The sequence below is a fragment of the Neofelis nebulosa genome, chromosome X (assembly GCF_028018385.1).
Source record: "Neofelis nebulosa isolate mNeoNeb1 chromosome X, mNeoNeb1.pri, whole genome shotgun sequence".
NCBI lineage: Eukaryota > Metazoa > Chordata > Mammalia > Carnivora > Felidae > Neofelis > Neofelis nebulosa.
The window spans coordinates 56,524,537-56,542,751 of record NC_080800.1 but is presented as its reverse complement, the minus strand read 5'-3'; the positions used below and the strand labels follow the sequence as shown (position 1 = coordinate 56,542,751).

The window sequence follows — 18,215 nt, the reverse complement described above, 5'->3', positions numbered from 1 at the left end:
GAACTTTCCATTTGTCTCCTAGCCTTTTTTTTCTTCCTATCACTGCCAGTCCTAAGGGGTCCATGGGTTGATAAGCTTTTCCTTATCAGCCCTCATGGAGGTGAAGTCCCAGAAAATCAGTTCAGTTATTGTAGTACCATAAATGCAATGGCTACTGTAGGTGGGTAACCTCAGAGGTATCAGGCTTCATCTCCTGTGGACTTTTAGGGAATAAGGGTTGAGGTCAAATGGACACAGTTTCCAGTCCTGATTACAGCACCATCTTAGGCCTGTCTCAAAGGATCTGAGTTGTAAGGGCCTTTTCCTAGCCAGCCTCTGTTGCTCAGAAGATTAGCTACCAATTATATGTTTAGCTACCCAACAAGAGAGGTGTCACTCCTCAGTGGCTGGTAAGTACTTGACCAGTTCTAGCTAATTACCTACTCTCTTCTTTCCTTTTTAGGTTTTGAAATCCTTGGTCTCAGGGGATCCTCCACAGGTTCTGGAAGGGTCTTCTTCAAACCCTTGTGTGTTGAGTCATTTTGTGCTGAGGAGAGCAGCTCCTTCCTGGCCTTGCACCTTCAGGCTCTAGGATGCTATAAAATAAGGGGCACATGTCTTAGACACAGGTTTATTTCTCCTATGTATTCTGTCTTCATTCCCTCTGAAGATCTATGTTGAGCTACTATATGACTGTGAATGGCTGAACACCCTCAAGCCAGACTGCAGAAACCAAGCTATCTACTGACCTGAATTGAAGAGGAGCTTAGTTTTCAGCTCTTCTCTGAATTTCCTGCCTCCTCAGAAGACCATGGAACTCTGAAAGATTTTGGACTAAAGACTGATCTCAGAGGTCTTACCCTAAAGTAGAAGCTACTTGAGTTGGGGGCCATTGCCCGTTGTAGAAGAGTAGGAATGTTTGCTAAATATTGGAGAATATTAACATGTCTCTTACTAAGGATAAGGAGGCTGGTACTAGGTTGGAGTTCTGGCACTGCAGTATATTACCAAGAACGTGTCTGCTCCTATTGGGCCAGACAGCATGAATGATGCCAACCACAACCTCTTCATGTGGACTCAAAAAGTGGCCTTCCTGTTTTTACATATAGCCACATAGGACAAATCTACAAAGAATATTTTGCATGTTGAAGCCTAGGTTTGTTTGAGTTATTTTTCCTTTTTTTTTTTTCCTGACAGCTTCATTTCCAAACAATTAAGAAAGATACAAAAGCTGAAAAACAGTTCTTTTAAAAATGCAGGCTGTATTTGTCTTGCACGAGTTCCATTCCTGAGTCAAATACTGGGAAAAATTGTTAAGATGGATTGAGTCCAGGCAGCTGGCACTGTTGCTTCATGTTTGCCTTATGCAGATAAGCAAGCTCTTTTATCTCCTCTAAGAAACAACTCCTATCCCAGTGTCCGTGGATTCAGAAACTCCACGAAGCTTCTGAAATGGTATGCAGAACTCCATGACAATGTGCCTTTTCTGGGGAGATGGTCCATAGCATTCTACTGAATTTCAGATGGACCTATGACCCAATAAAGGTTAAGAACCACAGCACTTGAGATAAAAGATTCTATTTACAACCCATAAAGTATATGATTGGAAGAGCCTTCCAAAATTATTTACTCTAACTGCCTAATTTACCTTTGGAGAAACTGAAACAATGCAAGTTATTAGCCAGGCCTAAACAAGATCCTAGGTCCCTGGGTTCCCGTGCAAGTTTCTTTCCATTTTACAACACTTGTCTAATAAGAGGCTTTATGAGGTGGCTTTAGTGGTCATCATTTTGAGTGTTTGGTTTTTACTCTCTTTACTGAATCCCACATATTTTTCATCAAGTGGAAAACTTTAAGGCATAAGCTCCTGGTGTTCCATTTGCTATCTCAGTCATTGGAAAAGTACTAAAACACAGCTGGTTTATTGAGTAATCAAAAATCTGAGTAGACATCTCTGAGTCTTGTTTGTTGATGGGAGGCTGCTGGAGAAAGTGTCATTGCTTGTGTTCCCATGCAGGTGTCTAGACCATAGCCTGTCTTTAGAGTCTGTATATTTATAATGTGAACAAGTGTGACATAAAGGATTTTCCTACTTGGACCCTTCTAGAAAGACCCTGACTATGGAACTGAGAGAGAAGCATAGACACGGGTGGAAAGAGGGGAGGGAGAGAAGGAAGGAGAGGGAGATGGATGAAGGGGAAGAGAGAGAAACACACATTCTCAAACTGACTCTGAAATTCCTTTGAAACAGTGTTACTGAAAGGTGATAGTCACTTTCAAGACTGAACTCAACATGGTTTATTGGTGAATTAGTAACATGTAGGCTAAACACACTGAGAGCCCTTGTGGAAGTTATTGAGTGGAAACTTGATGCCATTCCCAATAAAGACATGCCCAAGTAGCCACATAAAACTCTCTCAGCTCTACCCAGTCTCAAAGACCAAGTTAATAAGAATCAGTAGCAAGAAAGCCAAGTAGCCATCATTCTACCTGCTACTCACCTCCAAAGGAATTTTCTGTGAGACTACTGGCCTCACCCAGGAAGTGCTTGTTGAGCCCTGGTCTCAGAGCTGTGGCGTCTTTGCTCTGCCCCCATTAGATGAATGATTAAAGCAAGCGGGTGTGTAGATTTTGGCCACATATTGAAAGATTATTGAAAACCAGAGAAAGCCACTGCAGTCCCAGTTGAATATGTGTCCTAGAAATGTGACCATGAGATTGCTGTGTGTTTTCTGGGACATATATAGATCAAGACCCTGAGCTAGAAAGTTGGGACCACCAGTATGGCTGGATGTCAGGAAAAAGTAACTGGATAGCTCTGCCCCTGACCTAGTCTATACCCAAAGAATGCCCCCAAATGAACCTCAGAGCCTCCTCGTTTGCACTCTGATTTAAAGACCAAAAACTTTTGTGGTGAGGCACATCATCATGGAATGAGACTGGCTTGGCTCAGGCTTAATGGATGAATAGTCATTCAGAAGAGGCTATTGGAATGGGATCATAATTGAAGAGTGACAACTATAGGAAATTACCTACATACCTTGGCCAGAAGGTTAGATAAACTGTCAATGGATGAACTGTAAATCTTGAACTGACAGTAATAACATTTATTAAGCACCTACTAAGTTCTAAGTGCTTTATATATATAATCTCCTTTGTCCTTACAACAATCATGCAGAGATGCTATTCTCATTTTACAGATAAAAGATTTATGGCCCAGGAGGCTAAAGTAATTGGCTCAAATTCACACAGAAAGTAAATGACAGGACCATGGCTTGAAATCCAGACCTCTCTGACTCCATGCTGGTTTCCCTTTGCCACACAGAGGCTACATTACTGGAGCTGGCATGACTCTATGACTTTTTCTCCCTAATAAAATATTAGAAGGCCAGAATTTGAGGGGAATTTGGGGATGCAGGTCTAGTTTACAGGGGAACAAAAACTGGGCCGAAAGAGATTTCTGAGTTGGGCTTTCTCCTCACCTTCCATTTATCCATTGGTAGCTGTTGAGTCCTTGGCTTAGCTGTTTTTCAAAGGAAAAAGGATCCTTGTATGTGTCTATGTGCTTTACCAAGGCTGTAGCATGTGTATTTCAGTTCAAGAGATTGGAGATATCCACACAGACAGTTTAAGAATCAAAAAAGGTATTTGTGGTTCTCTGGTACTTATTACCTTGGGGTAAAATCGTTAAGACGTTTTCTGTGGTGATAGCAAAATTAAGAGATAGTGTAGAATAAGAAATGTTATTGAAGTTTTTGCTTAAAAAATGTGGGGAGGTTGTCCAGCTACAGGGTGTGGATGTAAAATTCAGCATCTGATTTCAGTAATGCAACAATGTCATATAGAGTATTTATAAAATAACTGGTTTCATGGGAAAGGATTCTTCCCTTTTCTAGAACTTCCTTGATTATGTAATAACTAGAATAGAGTAGAAGATGTATCTCTGTGGCCAGAAAACAAATTGCTTTCAAAAGAACGTAGATCAATGATATTAGTTTTAACGTAGCTGCAAGCAAATGGCCTTGACACATTACAATCCCCAAAAGCTTCAGAAGCATTTAAAAATTTCAGACAGAAGCAAGATACCTTGAAAAGATGTTTCTGATGAAGAAGAAACCTTCATTTTCATGAAGCACTTGATGCCAAGGACATTAATAGATGCTAGAAAGACTGCCTATGTGAAATACATATGTGACAGACAAAAGAAGGAGGTCCTTGGGCCCATTCATGTGACTTTCAATAAAATATGCAGACTCTCTAGTATTGATGTCCTCTATCTGCATTTTTTTCATGGAAACAATCTTTGAGCATATTAGACATGATGCTGTAGCTGCCATGCACTGCTTGTGTTGTCTTTTGCAATTCTAAGGACATACAGGCACAGAATCTTTTTATTACCAAGATTCTCAAGCTATAGTCTACTTTGCACCAAGCCCTTGTCATTTCCTCAGGCCTTACAACATCACTGCAAGATGGGTAATAACCCCATTTTATGGATAAGGAAACTTGAGGTTCAAGGAAATGAGAAATGACTTTGCCCAAGATCACACAGCTAAGGATTGATAAAAATACAGGACTGGAAACTACAGAGGTCTTACAGTTTCTAGTACATCACACTACCCCTTAGGAGTAAAGAAATCCTGATGGTAAATGGAGAACATGCTTTGGAAATGAGACTGATAAAAACAACATCTATAAGTATTTCTACTACAAATGTGGTTCATCAGCCTCAGCAGCATCATTACCTGGGAGCTTGTTAGAAATGCAGATTCTTGAGTACTACCACAGACAACTGTAATCATAACTTTTATTTTAATAAGATCTTGATATTTCAGTGTACATTAAAGTTTGAGAAACACTGATATAAGGCATTTGAGACCAAAAAAGGGTTGAGGAAGGAGATTTTTTTAGTGAGGCAAAGACCAAAAATGGTGGATAAGAGCATTCTGGTATGTTGAGAGTGTTTACAAAAGATTGTGTCCATAGCTGCCTGCTTCTTGCACTACTTTGTACGTGGCCTTGTACTTTGATGGCATGTGAATGAAATTTCTCCACTTCAAAGAACAGTGCAACCAGCCTGGGGGAAAAGACTGAAAAATCACTTGATTTTCAAATTTCTGACCATTAAAGGCAGTAGAAAGGCAACATGTGGCCGTAGCAAGAGCTACTTTCAGAAGCCCTGGTAGGGGGATACAGATTTGCCTCTGTCACTGACTCTCTGTAATGCTCAGCAAGTACCTTGCTCTCTCTAGGTCTCAAATTGTCTTTAAACAAGGTAGTCTCAAAGGTACTTTTAAGTTTTGATGTTCTGTTATTCTAAGCTATGGGTTTTGCTACAGCTTACATTTAATTAAAACATGGATAACTCTATAGGGTTTTGTCAGGCCCTAGTTTAACATCTTCAGTTCACATAATAAGGGTTATTCTGAGAGAAAATCTCACAGTCATGACAAAGCAACATTAATGGGCACTGCAAGGAACTGGGAGGGCCATGACTCTAGTTAACCAGCTTGAAATTGGCTAGACAATTTTTAAATTTTAAAAATATGAAATTTTAGAATCAATTGTTTCAAACCACATACTTGGGAATCAATTCCTATATCCTAAATGGGGCTTACTTTGCATGATTTAATACAGTAAATTCCTCTGAGTTGGGCTTTTAGGGGATAGTTTCTTGAGAGTAGAAGGGGAATATTAAAAGGGGAAAAGTTCTACTTATCCTCTATCTGCCACTCTCCAGATTCTGATACCTATTAGCTGAAGACAATTAACTGGCTATAATATAAACTCTTAAAATCAAAATCAGACCCATTGAGAAGGGACTTGTCTAAGGCCATGTACCAGAAATAACAGAAAATAGGTGCTCAGAGTTCAATTCTACTTTCTTTGGGTGACTAGTTTACCCAAATCAAGAAATCTGCTTCCAGCAGCAGGGCACACATTGGGGATGACTAATAGGCCTTCCATCTGGGTATTTTGTTTCCATCACGTGTTTTCAGTCATTGCTTCAGTTAAGCCTCAGACAACTATATGATCTAGGCAAGATGATTACCCTCATTTTATTGAGGCTCAGAGAGGTGACAAAACATGACCAAGGACATGCAAGTAGAAAATAAACTTGGACCTAAGTTTTCTGATTTCATCCATATTGTACTGCTTCTCTAGGAGAGGAGAAGCAACCCTCCAAACCCTCAGAACTTCTGAGACATGTCAGCTCTAAACTCTCAATTGGTTTAATCCAATTACTTCAAAACAGATGAACTTCTTTTTTTTCTGTTGGAGAATAGCCTAACAGTTTTATAACTTGAAACTGCAGAGCCCTCTAGGATCCATCATTTTGTTCTCATAACAGCCCCAAAAAGTAGGCAAGAGAAGGCATTTTGCCCGCATTTTACAGATTTACAAATCGAGGCCCAGAACACTGTATTAGTTTTCTGTTGCTGCTGTAACAGATGACTACAAATTTACCAGCTTAAAACCAACATCCATTTATTCTCTCACAGTTTCTGTAGGTCAGAAATTCAGCATAGTGTGGCTGGATCCTCTTCCTAGGGGCTCACTGAACTAAAATCAACATATAAGCTAGACATGTGGTTGTCATTTGGGGCACAGAATCCTATTCCAAGCTCAATGGTTGTTGGCAGAATTTAGTCCCTCATTGTAGGAGTGAGGTCATCATTTCTTTGACATGTGCACCTCTCCATATTCAAGCTAACAATGGCATGTAAAATCCTTTTGCTTCCCCTTTTGCATCTCTCTGACTTCCTCTTTTGCCTCTGCTGTTACAGCCTTATTTTTTTGTTGCAATGATTTCATTGGGCCCACACAGATAATCCAGGATAGCCTCCCTGTTTTAAAGTCAGTAGTAACCTTAATTACATCTTCAACATCTCTTTTGTCATTCTAATTGCCATCACAATTCTAATGACTATGACATAAAATATTATTGGAGGTCATAATATTGCTTACAACGGGCATGGAGCAGCTACCTACAGAAGTCCCACCTTTCAGCGTCAAGACACATGGTTGTCAAGATCTTCATTCTGGGGAAGAAGAAATTTACCATTTGCATCCCACTTACATGGCAGCTAGAAACTCTGGTGCCATTCAATTTCTCCCATCTTTCAATTACACTCAGACACAATTGGGTGGCACAACAAAGAAAGTGGTAGCTAGAAGGCAAAGGGGGCTCTTTGGAAGCTGATGGTACTCCTAGATGGCATCTTGATGCTGGTGACCAATTCCTTAACTAGTCTCATTCTATCTAGGAATAGGGAGAAGTTCCCCCAAAGATCCAAGTTGAGATATGTACTCCCCATATAACTTGACCAGAAGAGGTAACACTTATATAGTATATATTTTATGCCAAATGTGTCTCTGTATGCTTTTGAATGGCTTTATTGAATTTATCCTGATATTTCTTTGAGGTAAGTAGTGGTATTAGCTCCATTTCATAGCTGAGAAAACTGAGGCACAGAATGATTATGCCATTTGCCCTGAAAATCGTGAATTCAGGATTTATTCTCTTAACTAATCCCCAGTGGCTTCCACCAGACAGAGAAAAATCTCCTAGAATAGACATTGAGGCCAAGTTGATTTAAAAGTCCCTTTCACCTTTGATTCTCTAAGCTTGCTCTCAGGGTCCCAGAATTCTCAAACCCAAATCAGCACAGGTGAACTTTCTGAAAGAGTAGGTTAAATTTAGACTTAATGGATTTTATGTGGCCAGTGGACTGCACAGTGAATGTCCCAATCTTTTTTCATAGGCTGGAAGAAAAGGAGACTGTCAGTCCATGTGAATGGGACCAAGATAAGTTGGCCCCAGGAATGCTCTCTCCAGAGCAGAATTTCCACTTGGTAGCCTCTGCATGAGGTAGATCTCCCTGTTTTGGTGTGAATGGAAATTGTATTACTTTCTCTCTCTGTGAAGCCCATTTCCTGAAGACCAAGCGCTCAAAATGCCCAAAAGAAGGTGCCTAAAATTAAGACTGCAAAAGAGGGCTTTCCTGGTCCTGGAAAACAAAGCTAAGCAGTAGCGTTCTCTATGCTGGCCCTTTCCTAGCGATTGGCAAGCCCGTGAGAACTGGATTTTGCTTCTTCAACTACTCCCACCTGGGTCTTATGATGCTACCAACCTATTGTAGTTCCCAGAGCTATTAAGATATGAGGTAGGTAGGGTAGGAACAACCTCAGTCCTAACTGTTCCTCAACTTTTCTCCACCCCTACTATCATCCTGCAGGACTCAGAATTCTATATCCGTTATTTGGCTAAGATCTAGAAGGATTAAATAAAGACTGATTTCCTCTTTTGTTCTCTGTGTCTTTTTTTGCTAGCCATTGCAGATAAGACCCTGGCCTGTAATTCTTGTGGAAGGAACTCAAACACTATTATCCATATTCATGTCTCAGTCACCATTGGAAACTTATTTCACCCAAATAACTGTGGTTAGGCCTTAATAAGTGCTCAGTTAATATTAACCAGTTCATAGTAGTAGAAATACTGATGGTGGTGGTGGTGGCGGCAGCTGCCTCACTTGCTATTCAGGAATAAAATCTTCTCTACACCCATTCAGATCTGATGGATCATGCTCTGTCATTTAAAATCTTCTCAAATTTTATCTACAACTTGATTTTTAGATTCTTCAATGCAGTGTAACCTGTTTGTTTGGAAACTGTTATGTCCTTTGGCCTTGTGACCAGCCATCCTGACTCTGACATCCCTATGTACATTTTTCCCATAATAGGCTCAGTTCCACTCATACTTTTTATCTCATAAAAGAGCTTCAGACCAAACACTGAGTCTGAGCTACTCTTCCCTGTGAAGTTGCCAGGGCAGGAGGAATCTGGAGGATTCATATGTCTTGAGGTCTAACAGATGCTTGTTCTTCTCATGACAAGCCCCTGGTGATGTGGCTTGGGTACCTTCACCTTTTTGAGCACACCTTATGCTATTCTGGGGAGCAGCCATTTTTCTCACATTCCCTTACTCTCCCTACCTCTTACATTTTTTTACTCCTACTATAATTACAATGGTGCTTATGGTACTTCCTCAAAGACACTCCGTGAAAGGGTGGGCAAGTCCTACAGGGGAAATAGAAAGAAACCCTATCCTACTACTGGCTGACTTCACACTTAATTGGAAATTAATCCTGGGGTCTTGGCTGTCCAGAGTGTATTTATGTCCAGAAAAATATCACATTATCTTCCCTGTAGCGAAGAAGGCATCACAAAATGCCTTAGGAATGGGTCTAAAGAGTCTTTAAATAAATTTGAAGAGCTCTGGGAAAGAAGCATTGTCAGCCAAATAGGCCAATCCCACTGTGACAAAGGGGGAAAAGGACTCGGCCCTGACCACAAATCAGATAGGTTATGAGAATCATATCCAGAGCCTTTGCATAATTTGTGCTTCTAAAATTCAGGTCCTTGGGAGTTGACACAAAGCCCACAATGGAGTTGGGTGTCCCCTGAAACTAAGGAAGGAGACAAACACTGTGGAGTATCTATCATGTGCCAAGCATGAAATGGGAAAGACTTGAATTCTAGGGACTTTTCAGGAGATCTGAGATAAGAATTAGGGTGGTAACTCTGTGAAAACAAACAAACAAACAAACAAACAAACAAACAAACAAACAGTACTACCACCTGGCAGGCACATTACATGCACATACATGACCCGAAGTACATTGTCTCATTTGAGCCTCTCAAATAACTCATTTTAGTCACATTTTACAAATAAAGAGGTCCAGAAAAATTGCTGCTTGCTCAAAGTCACACAGAGATTAAATGGTAGAAGCCAAGATAGGAATGGAGACCTGTAAGACTCGTTAGCCTGTATACAGATGGTATATTTTCATTACTGAAATTTTTTTTCACGCTGAGGGCCTCCAAACTCAGATGAGCTCCAACCTGGAAAAGAAACTTATTATTTATGGTGCTGTAAAAGGTGGGCAAGAGGGGAATAGTAAGTGTAAAGTCAGTACCTGAAACAAGTTGGGGATAAGAAAGTACAAAACTATCTGTAGTTTATATGGAGGCTTTGTGTGAATCAAAAACAAACAAAAAAACACCCATTGCTCAAGACACTTTATGGTCATCTGCCAGAAAATATTAATAAATAGGCAAATCACCAATTGAAATGTGAAAGGCACCTCTAGATGTGGCCATCAGAACTGCATTATTTGGCCTTAGGAAGAAGGTGACCCAAAGTACAAAGAAGGTGAAATAAACATGGAACAAACAGAGGCATTAATGAGCATGCCTCAGATCCATCTAAGGCCTAGAAGGTTATTATATATATCAAAGCCTACATGATTCCAAGGAGAAACGGATTATGGAAGCTTAGTTAGAGGGAAAGTAGGGATTTAAGTTTATATTACTAACTCACATTGTTGAAATTCTGAAAGCTTTAGAAGGCTGACTTGTAGCTAAGAGAAAGAATTAAGCAATGGAGGAGGTAAAAGACCTCTGCTAGGCACTTTTACACTAAATTCGTCATTTATTACTATAAAAGCTCTGGGAGAGAGAGTGCTGTCCTAATGTGAGATATGTGGAAATGAAGCTCTACAAGTTTTTTTCCACGTCTTTTTTTTAATATGAAATTTTTGTCAAATTGGTTTCCATACAACACCCAGTGCACATCCCACCCAACAGGTGCCCTCCTCAAAGCCCATCACCCACTTTCCCCTCCCTCCCACACCCCATCAACCCTCAGTTTATTCTCAGGAGGTAAGAGTCTCTTATGGTTTGGCTCCCTCCCTCTCTAACTTTTTTTTTCTTCCCCTCCCACATGGTCTTCTGTTAAGTTTCTTAGGATCCACATTAAGAGTGAAAACATATGGTATCTTTCTCTGTATGACTTATTTCACTTAACATAACACTCTCCAGTTCCATCCACATTGCTACAAAAGGCTAGATTTCATTCTTTCTCATTGCCACGTAGTATTCCATTGTGTATATAAACCACACTTTCTTTATCCATTCATCCGTTGATGGATATTTAGGCTCTTTCCATAATTTGGCTATTGTTGAAAGTGCGGTGCTATAAACATTGGGGCACAAGTGCCCCTATGCATCAGCACTCCTGTATCCCTTGGGTAAATTCCTAGAAGTGCTATTGCTGGGTCATAGGGTAGATTTTTTGAAAAATTTTTTTAAGAACTTCCACACTGTTTTCCAGCACGCTGCACCAGTTTGCATTCCCACCAACAATGCAAGAGGGTTCTCGTTCTCCACATTCTCTCCAGCATCTATAGTCTCCAGATTTGATCATTTTAGCCACTCTGCCATGAGGTGGTATCTGAGTGTGGTTTTGATTTATATTTCCCTGGTGAGGAGTGATGTTGGGCATCTTTACATGTGCCCATTGGCCATCTGGATGTCTTTAGAGAAGTGTCTATTCATGTCTTCTGCCCATTTATTCACTAGATTATTTGTTTTTCCCGAGTAGAGTTTAATGAGTTCTTTATAGATTTTGGATACTAGCCCTTTGTCTGATATGTCATTTGTAAATATTTTTTCCCATTCTGTTGGTTGCCTTTTAGTTTTGTTGATTGTTTCCTTTCCAGTGTGGAAGCTTTTTATCTTCATTAGGTCCCAATAGTTCATTTTTCCTTTTAATTCCCTTGCCTTTGGAGATGTGTTAAGTAAGAAATTGCTGTGGCTGAGGTCAGAGAGATTTTTTCCTTTCTCCTCTAGGGTTTTGATGGTTTTCTTTCTCACTTTCAGGTCCTTTGTCCATTTTGAGTTTATTTTTGTGAGTGGTGTAAGAAAGGGGTCTAGTTTCATTCTTCTTCATGTTGCTGTCCAGTTCTCCCAGTACCATTTGTTAAAGAGACTGTCTCTTTTTCCATGGGATATTCTTTGCTGCTTTGTCAAAGATTAGTTGGCCATACTTTTGTGGGTCCAATTCTGGAGTCTCTAATCTATTCCATTGGTCTATTTGTCTGTTTTTGTGCCAATATCATGCTGTCTTGATGATTACAGCTTTCTGGTAGAGGCTAAAGTCTGGGATTGTGATGCTTCCCGCTTTGGTCTTCTTCTTCAAAATTACTTTGACTATTCGGAGTCTTTTGTGGTTCCATACAAATTTTACGATTGCTTGTTCTAGCTTTGAGAAGAATGCTGGTGCAATTTTGGTTGGGATTGCATTGAATGTGTAGATTGCTTTGGGTAGTATTGACATTTTAACAATATTTATTGTTCCAATGCATGAGCATGGAATGTTTTTCCATTTCTTTGTATCTTCTTCAATTTCCTTCATCAGCTTTCTATGGTTTTCAGCATACAGATCTTTTACATCTTTGATTAGGTTTATTCCTATGAATTTTATGATTCGTGGTGCAATTGTGAATGGCATCAGTTTCTTACTTGCTTCATTATTAGTGTATAAGAATGCAACTAATTTCTGTACATTAATTTTGTATCCTGCAAGTTTTCTGAATTCATGTATCACTTCTAGCAGACTTTTGGTGGAGTCTATCAAGTTTTCCATGTATACTATCATGTCATCTGCTAAGAGTGAAAGCTTGACATCATATTTGCCAATTTTGATGCCTTTGATTTCCTTTTGTTGTCTGATTTCTGATGCTAGAACTTCCAACATTATGTTAAACAGCGGTGAGAGTGGACATCCCTGTCATGTTCCTGATCTCAGGGGGAAAGCTCTCAGTTGTTCCCGTTGAGGATGATATTAGCTGTGGGCTTTTCACAAACAGCTTTTATGATGTTTAAGTATGTTCCTTCTACCCGAGATTCTTGAAGGTTTTTATTAAGAAAGGATGCTGAATTTTGCAAAATGCTTTTTCTGCATCAATTGACAGGATCATATGGTTCCTTTCTTTTCTTTTATTAATGTGATGTATCACATTGATCGATCTGCAAATGTTGAACCAGCCCTGCAGCCCAGGAATGAATCCCACTTGATCATGAATAATTCTTTTTATATGCTGTTGAATTCAATTTGATAGTATCTCGTTGAGAATTTTTGCATCTATATTCATCAGGGATATTGGGTTGTAGTTCTCTTTTTTTACTGGGTCTTTGGTTTCAGAATCAACATAATGCTGGCTTCATAGAATGAGTCTGGAAGTTTTCCTTCCCTTTCTATTTCTTTGAATAGCTTTAAAAGGGTAGGTATGATCTCTGCTTTAAATATCTGGTAGAATTCCCCAGGGAAGCCATGTAGTCCTGGACTCTTATTCGTTGGGAGATTTTTGATAACTGATTCAATTTCTTTGCTAGTTATGGGTCTGTTCAAGTTTTCTATTTCTTCCTGTTTGAGTTTTGGAAGTGTGTGGGTGTTTACAAATTTGTCCATTTCTTCTAGGTTGTCCAGTTTGTTGGCATATGATTTTTCATAGTATTCCCTGATAATTGCTTGTATTTCTGAGGGATTGGTTGTAATCATTCTATTTTCATGCATGATTTTATCTATTTGGGCCATCTCCCTTTTCTTTTTGAGAACCCTAGCTAGAGGTTTATCAATTTTGTTTATTTTTTCAAAAAAACAACTCTTGGTTTCATTGACCTGCTTTACAATTTTTTTAGATTCTATATTGTTTATTTCTGCTCAGATCTGTATTATTTCTCTTCTTCTACTGGGTTTGGGGTGTCTTTGCTGTTCTGCTTCTTGTTCCTGTAGGTGTGCTGTTAGATTTTGTATTTGGGATTTTTCTTGTTTCTTGAGATAGGCCTGGATTGCAATGTATTTTCCTCTCAGGACTGCCTTCCCTGCATCCCAAAGCGTTTGGATTGTTGTATTTTCATTTTCGTTTGTTTGCATATATTTCTTAATTTCTTCTCTAATTGCCTGGTTTACCCATTCATTCTTTTGTAGGGTGTTCCTTATCCTCCATGCTTTTGGAGGTTTTCCAGACTTTTTCCTGTGGTTGATTTCCAGCTTCATAACATTGTGGTCTGAAAGTGTGCATGGTATGATCTCAATTCTTGTATACTTATGAAGGGCTGTTTTGTGACCCAGTATGTGATTGATCTTGGAGAATGTTCCATGTGCACTCGAGAAGAAAGTATATTCTGTTGCTTTGAGATGAAGAGTTCTAAATATATCTGTCAAGTCCATCTGATCCAATGTATCATTCAGGGCCCTTGTTTCTTTATTGATCCTGTGTGTAGATGATCCATCCATTGTTGTAAGTAGGGTATTAAATTCCCCTGAAATTACCACATTCTTATCAATAAGGTTGCTTACGTTTGTGGTTAATTGTTTTATATATTTGGGTGCTTACATATTCAGTGCATAGACATTAATAATTGTTAGCTCTTCCTGATGGATAGACCCTGTAATTATTATATAGTGCCCTTCTTCATCTCTTGTTACAGACTTTAACTTAAAGTCTAGTTTGTCTGGTATATGTATGGCTACTCCAGCTTTCTTTTGAGTTCCAGTAGTATGATAGATAGTTCTTCATCTCCTCACTTTCAATCTGAAGGTTTCATCAGGTCTAAAATGAGTCTCTTGTAGACAGCAAATAGATGGGTCTTGTTTTTTTATCCATTCTGATACCCTAGGTTTTTGGTTGGAACATTTAGTCCATTTACATTCAGTGTTATTATTGAAATATATAGGCTTAGAGTCATTGTGATATCTGTAGGTTTCATGCTTATAGTGGTGTCTCTGGTTCTTTGTGGTCCTTGCAACATTTCACTCACAGAATCCCCCTTAGGATCTCTTGTAGGGCTGGTTGAGTGGTGATGAATTCCTTCAGTTTTTGTGTGTTTGGGAAAACCTTTATCTCACCTCCTATTCTGAATGACAGACTTGCTGGGTAAAGGATTCTCGCCTGCATTTTTTTCTGCTCATTACATTGAAGATTTCCCGCCATTCCTTTCTGGCGTGTCAAGTGTCAGTAGATAGGTCTGCCACTAGTCTTATGTGTCACCTTTGTAAGATAGGGCCTATTTATCCCTATCTGCTTTCAGAATTTTCTCTTTATCCTTGTAGTTTGTCAGTTTCACTATGACATGTCATGCAGAAGATTGATTCAAGTTAAGTCTGAAGGGAGTTCTTTGTGCCCCTTGGATTTCCATGCCTTTTTCCTTCCCTGATCAGGGAAGTTCCCAGCTATGATTTGTTCAAGTACACCTTCAGCCCCTTAGTCTCTCTATTCCTCTTCTGGAATTCCTATGATACAGATATTTTTCCGTTTGATTGCATCACTTAGTTCTCTAATTCTCCCCTCATACTGCTGGACTTTTTTATCTCTATTTTTCTCAACTTCATCTTTTCCCATAATTTTATCTTCTAATTCACCTATTTTCTCCTCTGCCTCTTCAATCCGTGCTATGGCAGCCTCCATTTTATTTTGCACCTCATTTATAGCATTTTTTAGCTCCTCATGACTATATCTTAGTCCCTTGATGTCTGTAGCAATTCTCTCCAGTTCTCTATGCTTTTTTCAAGCCAGTGATTAATTTTATGGCTATTATTCTAAATTCTTGTTCCATTTTATTGCTTAAATCAGTTTTGGTCAATTTGTTAGCTGTCGCTTCTTCCTGGAGTTTCCTTTGAGGAGAATTCTTCCATTTCGTCATTTTGCCTAGTCCCTGCAGTAGCTCCAAACTGCAGAGCACTTCCCCTGTGCTGTCTGGAGTAACTTGTATTGGTGGGCAGGGCCACAGTCAGACCCGATGTCTGGCCCCAGCCCACCGCTGGGGCCACAGTCAGACTGGTGTGTACGTTATCTTCCCCTCTCCCTAGGGAAGAACTCATTGTGGACTAGTGTGGCCCCTTTCTGGGCTACTTACACACTGCCAGGCTTGTGGTTCTGCTTCAATGGGATCTGACCAATGACATATCAGAGGGGTGGATCTGCAAGGGGCATAGGGGCGGGAGGGGCAGGCTTAGTTGGCTTTGCCTTTGGTGGACCTGTATGGGAGGGGCCCTGCAGCACCAGGAGGGAGGAAGGCCTGTCAGAGGGATGGATCCACAGAAGCACAGCGTTGGACATTTGCATGGCGGAAGCAAGTTCCGTGACAGGAACAGTTTCCCTTTGGAATTTCAGCTGAGGCATGGGAGAGGGAAATGGCACTTGCCAGCACCTTTGTTCCCCTTCTGAGCTGAGCTCTGTCTTCTGGGGCTCAACAACTCTCCCTCCTGATGTCTTCTCACCCTCCCAGCTGCTCTCTAAGAGCAGAGCTGTTGACTTTTAACATTTCAGATGTTAAGTCCCACTGGCTGTCAGAACTCACAGAGTATGGCCCCTCTGCTTTTGCTAATCAGACTTTGGGGGCTCTGCCTTGCCTGGCGGTCTGCCCCTCCACCACCCTGGTTCCCTCCCACCAGTCTGTGCAGCACGCACTGCCTCTCTGCCCTTCCTACTCCCTTCCGTGGGCCTCTTGTCTACTCTTGGCTCCTGAGAGTCCGTTATGCTAGTCTTCTGGTGGTTTTCTAGGTTATTTAGGCAGATGTGGGTGCAATCTAAGTGATCAGCAGGACAAGGTGAGCCCAGAATCCTCCTATGCCACCATCTTCCCTCCTGGTTTTCTTCAGTAATATATTTGCATTTATTTCTCTCTCTCTCTGTCTCTTTATTTGTTTTTCATATTATTTGTTGTTTTTGATTTGTGGCTACCATTAGATTTGTATATACCATTCTCTGCATATAGCAATCTCTATTAAGTTGATGGTGATTTCACTCTGAATGCATTCTTTCCTCCTCTACTCCTCCTATGTTAGGTATATGTTATCATATTTTACGTTCTTTCATTTTGTGAGTTCCTTGACTGATATGTTACAGAAATACTCGTTTTTATTGCTTTTGTGTTTCCTATCTTCATACTGTCACTTTTGGTCTCTCCTTTTCACTCAAAATGTATTCTTTAATATTTCTTGCAAGGCTGGTTTAGTGGCCAAGAACTCCTTTCATTTTTGTTTGTCTGGGAAACTCATTATCTCTCCTTCAGTTCTGAAAGATAGCCTTGCCAGATAGAGTATTCATGGCTGCATATTTTTGCCATTCAACACTTTGAATATATCACTTTACTTCATTTTGGCTTGGGACTTTTCTGGTGAAAAACCCCTTGATAGTCTTATGAGGTTTCCCTTTTGTGTTACTGTTTTATCTTGCTGCTTTAATTTTTTTTTCTTTGTCACTATTTTTTGCTCAGTTTTATTACAAAATGTCTTGGTGTGAATCTGCCTTTCTTGATTTTCCTTGGGGTTCTCTGTTCCTTTTGTATGTGGATATCTTTTTCCTTTCCCAGATTAGGAAAGTTTTCAGTTATTATTTCTACAAATAAATTTTCTGCTCTCGTTTCTCTCTTCATCTTCTTCTGGGACTGAACTTCCTAAGTCTATTCTCATTTTGCATAATTATTTTTTCTCTCTTTTGTTCAGACCAATTATTTTCCATTATTCTGTCTTGTAGGTTATTAATTAATTTCTCTGCCTCTTCCAGTCTGCTATTCATTGAATCTAGCACGTTTCTCATCTCATTTACTGCATTCTTTATCTCTGATTGGCTTTTTTAAATCTCTGTGTTAAAGGTTTCACTGATGCCTTCCACTTATCCTCAAGTCCAGTGAGTATCTTTATGATTATTGCTTTAAATACTCCATCAAACATGTTACTTATCTCTGTTTTGCCAAGATATTTGGCTGTGGGCTGGTCCTGTGTTATCATTTCAGACAAGTTTCTCTGTCTTCTCATTTGTCCTAGTCTCTGTGCTTGTTTCTCTGTGTTAGGAAAGTAGCTAAGTTTCCTGTTCTTGAGGGTATTGGTCTTATGCAGATAAGATTCTGTAGTTCCCTGCTGTGTGCCCTGTTCCTCAGGGACTGGTGCTTCCAGGATTGTTTCCAATGTATTTAACATGTGTTCTGCTGTTTTTTTCCTTACTGTTTTATTCTTCATGCCAGTCTACTGTATAGGTTCTCTTTGCCTGTTGTGAACAGTGTTTGGTCTCTGGTCTGAATGTGCATTTTAACTAGATGTGCTCTGGTCTTCTTGAGAAAGTAAACCCGTCACCACTGCTGCGTGATTCAAGGCACCACAAAACTCCCAATTCAGGAGATGCATTCTGAGCAGGGGTCTGAGCCAGTATTCTCAGGCAGGGGGCCAACTGTGGTGTTACTGAAGCAAGTGTCACTGGGAAACATAGTTCCATCTGAGCATAGGAGGGTGGGGCTTGGTGTAAGCAAGTTAGGTTGTGTCAGTGCTAGGCTGGTTGCCACTGGTGGCCCTGTGCTTATGCTGAGGTGAAGGAGTGGCAAATAGAGCCTGT

At 40.0% G+C, this 18,215-nt stretch overlaps 1 protein-coding gene across 7 annotated transcripts in view; it reads left to right on the top strand.

The window, feature by feature from the left end:
* The window catches only part of OPHN1 (oligophrenin 1), a 541,657-nt gene extending 539,467 nt beyond the window's left edge, over positions 1-2,190 (top strand). For 5 of the 7 annotated variants that reach the window (XM_058713537.1, XM_058713536.1, XM_058713532.1 and 2 more), the window contains one exon: positions 443-2,190. In XM_058713537.1, the coding sequence (XP_058569520.1) occupies positions 443-660 (218 nt within the window). In that variant the 3' untranslated portion in view covers positions 661-2,190. The remainder of the gene's footprint in view (positions 1-442) is intronic. The other 2 variants (XM_058713535.1, XM_058713534.1) reach the window with 1 other exon arrangement.
* The last annotated feature ends 16,025 nt before the right edge of the window (positions 2,191-18,215 follow it).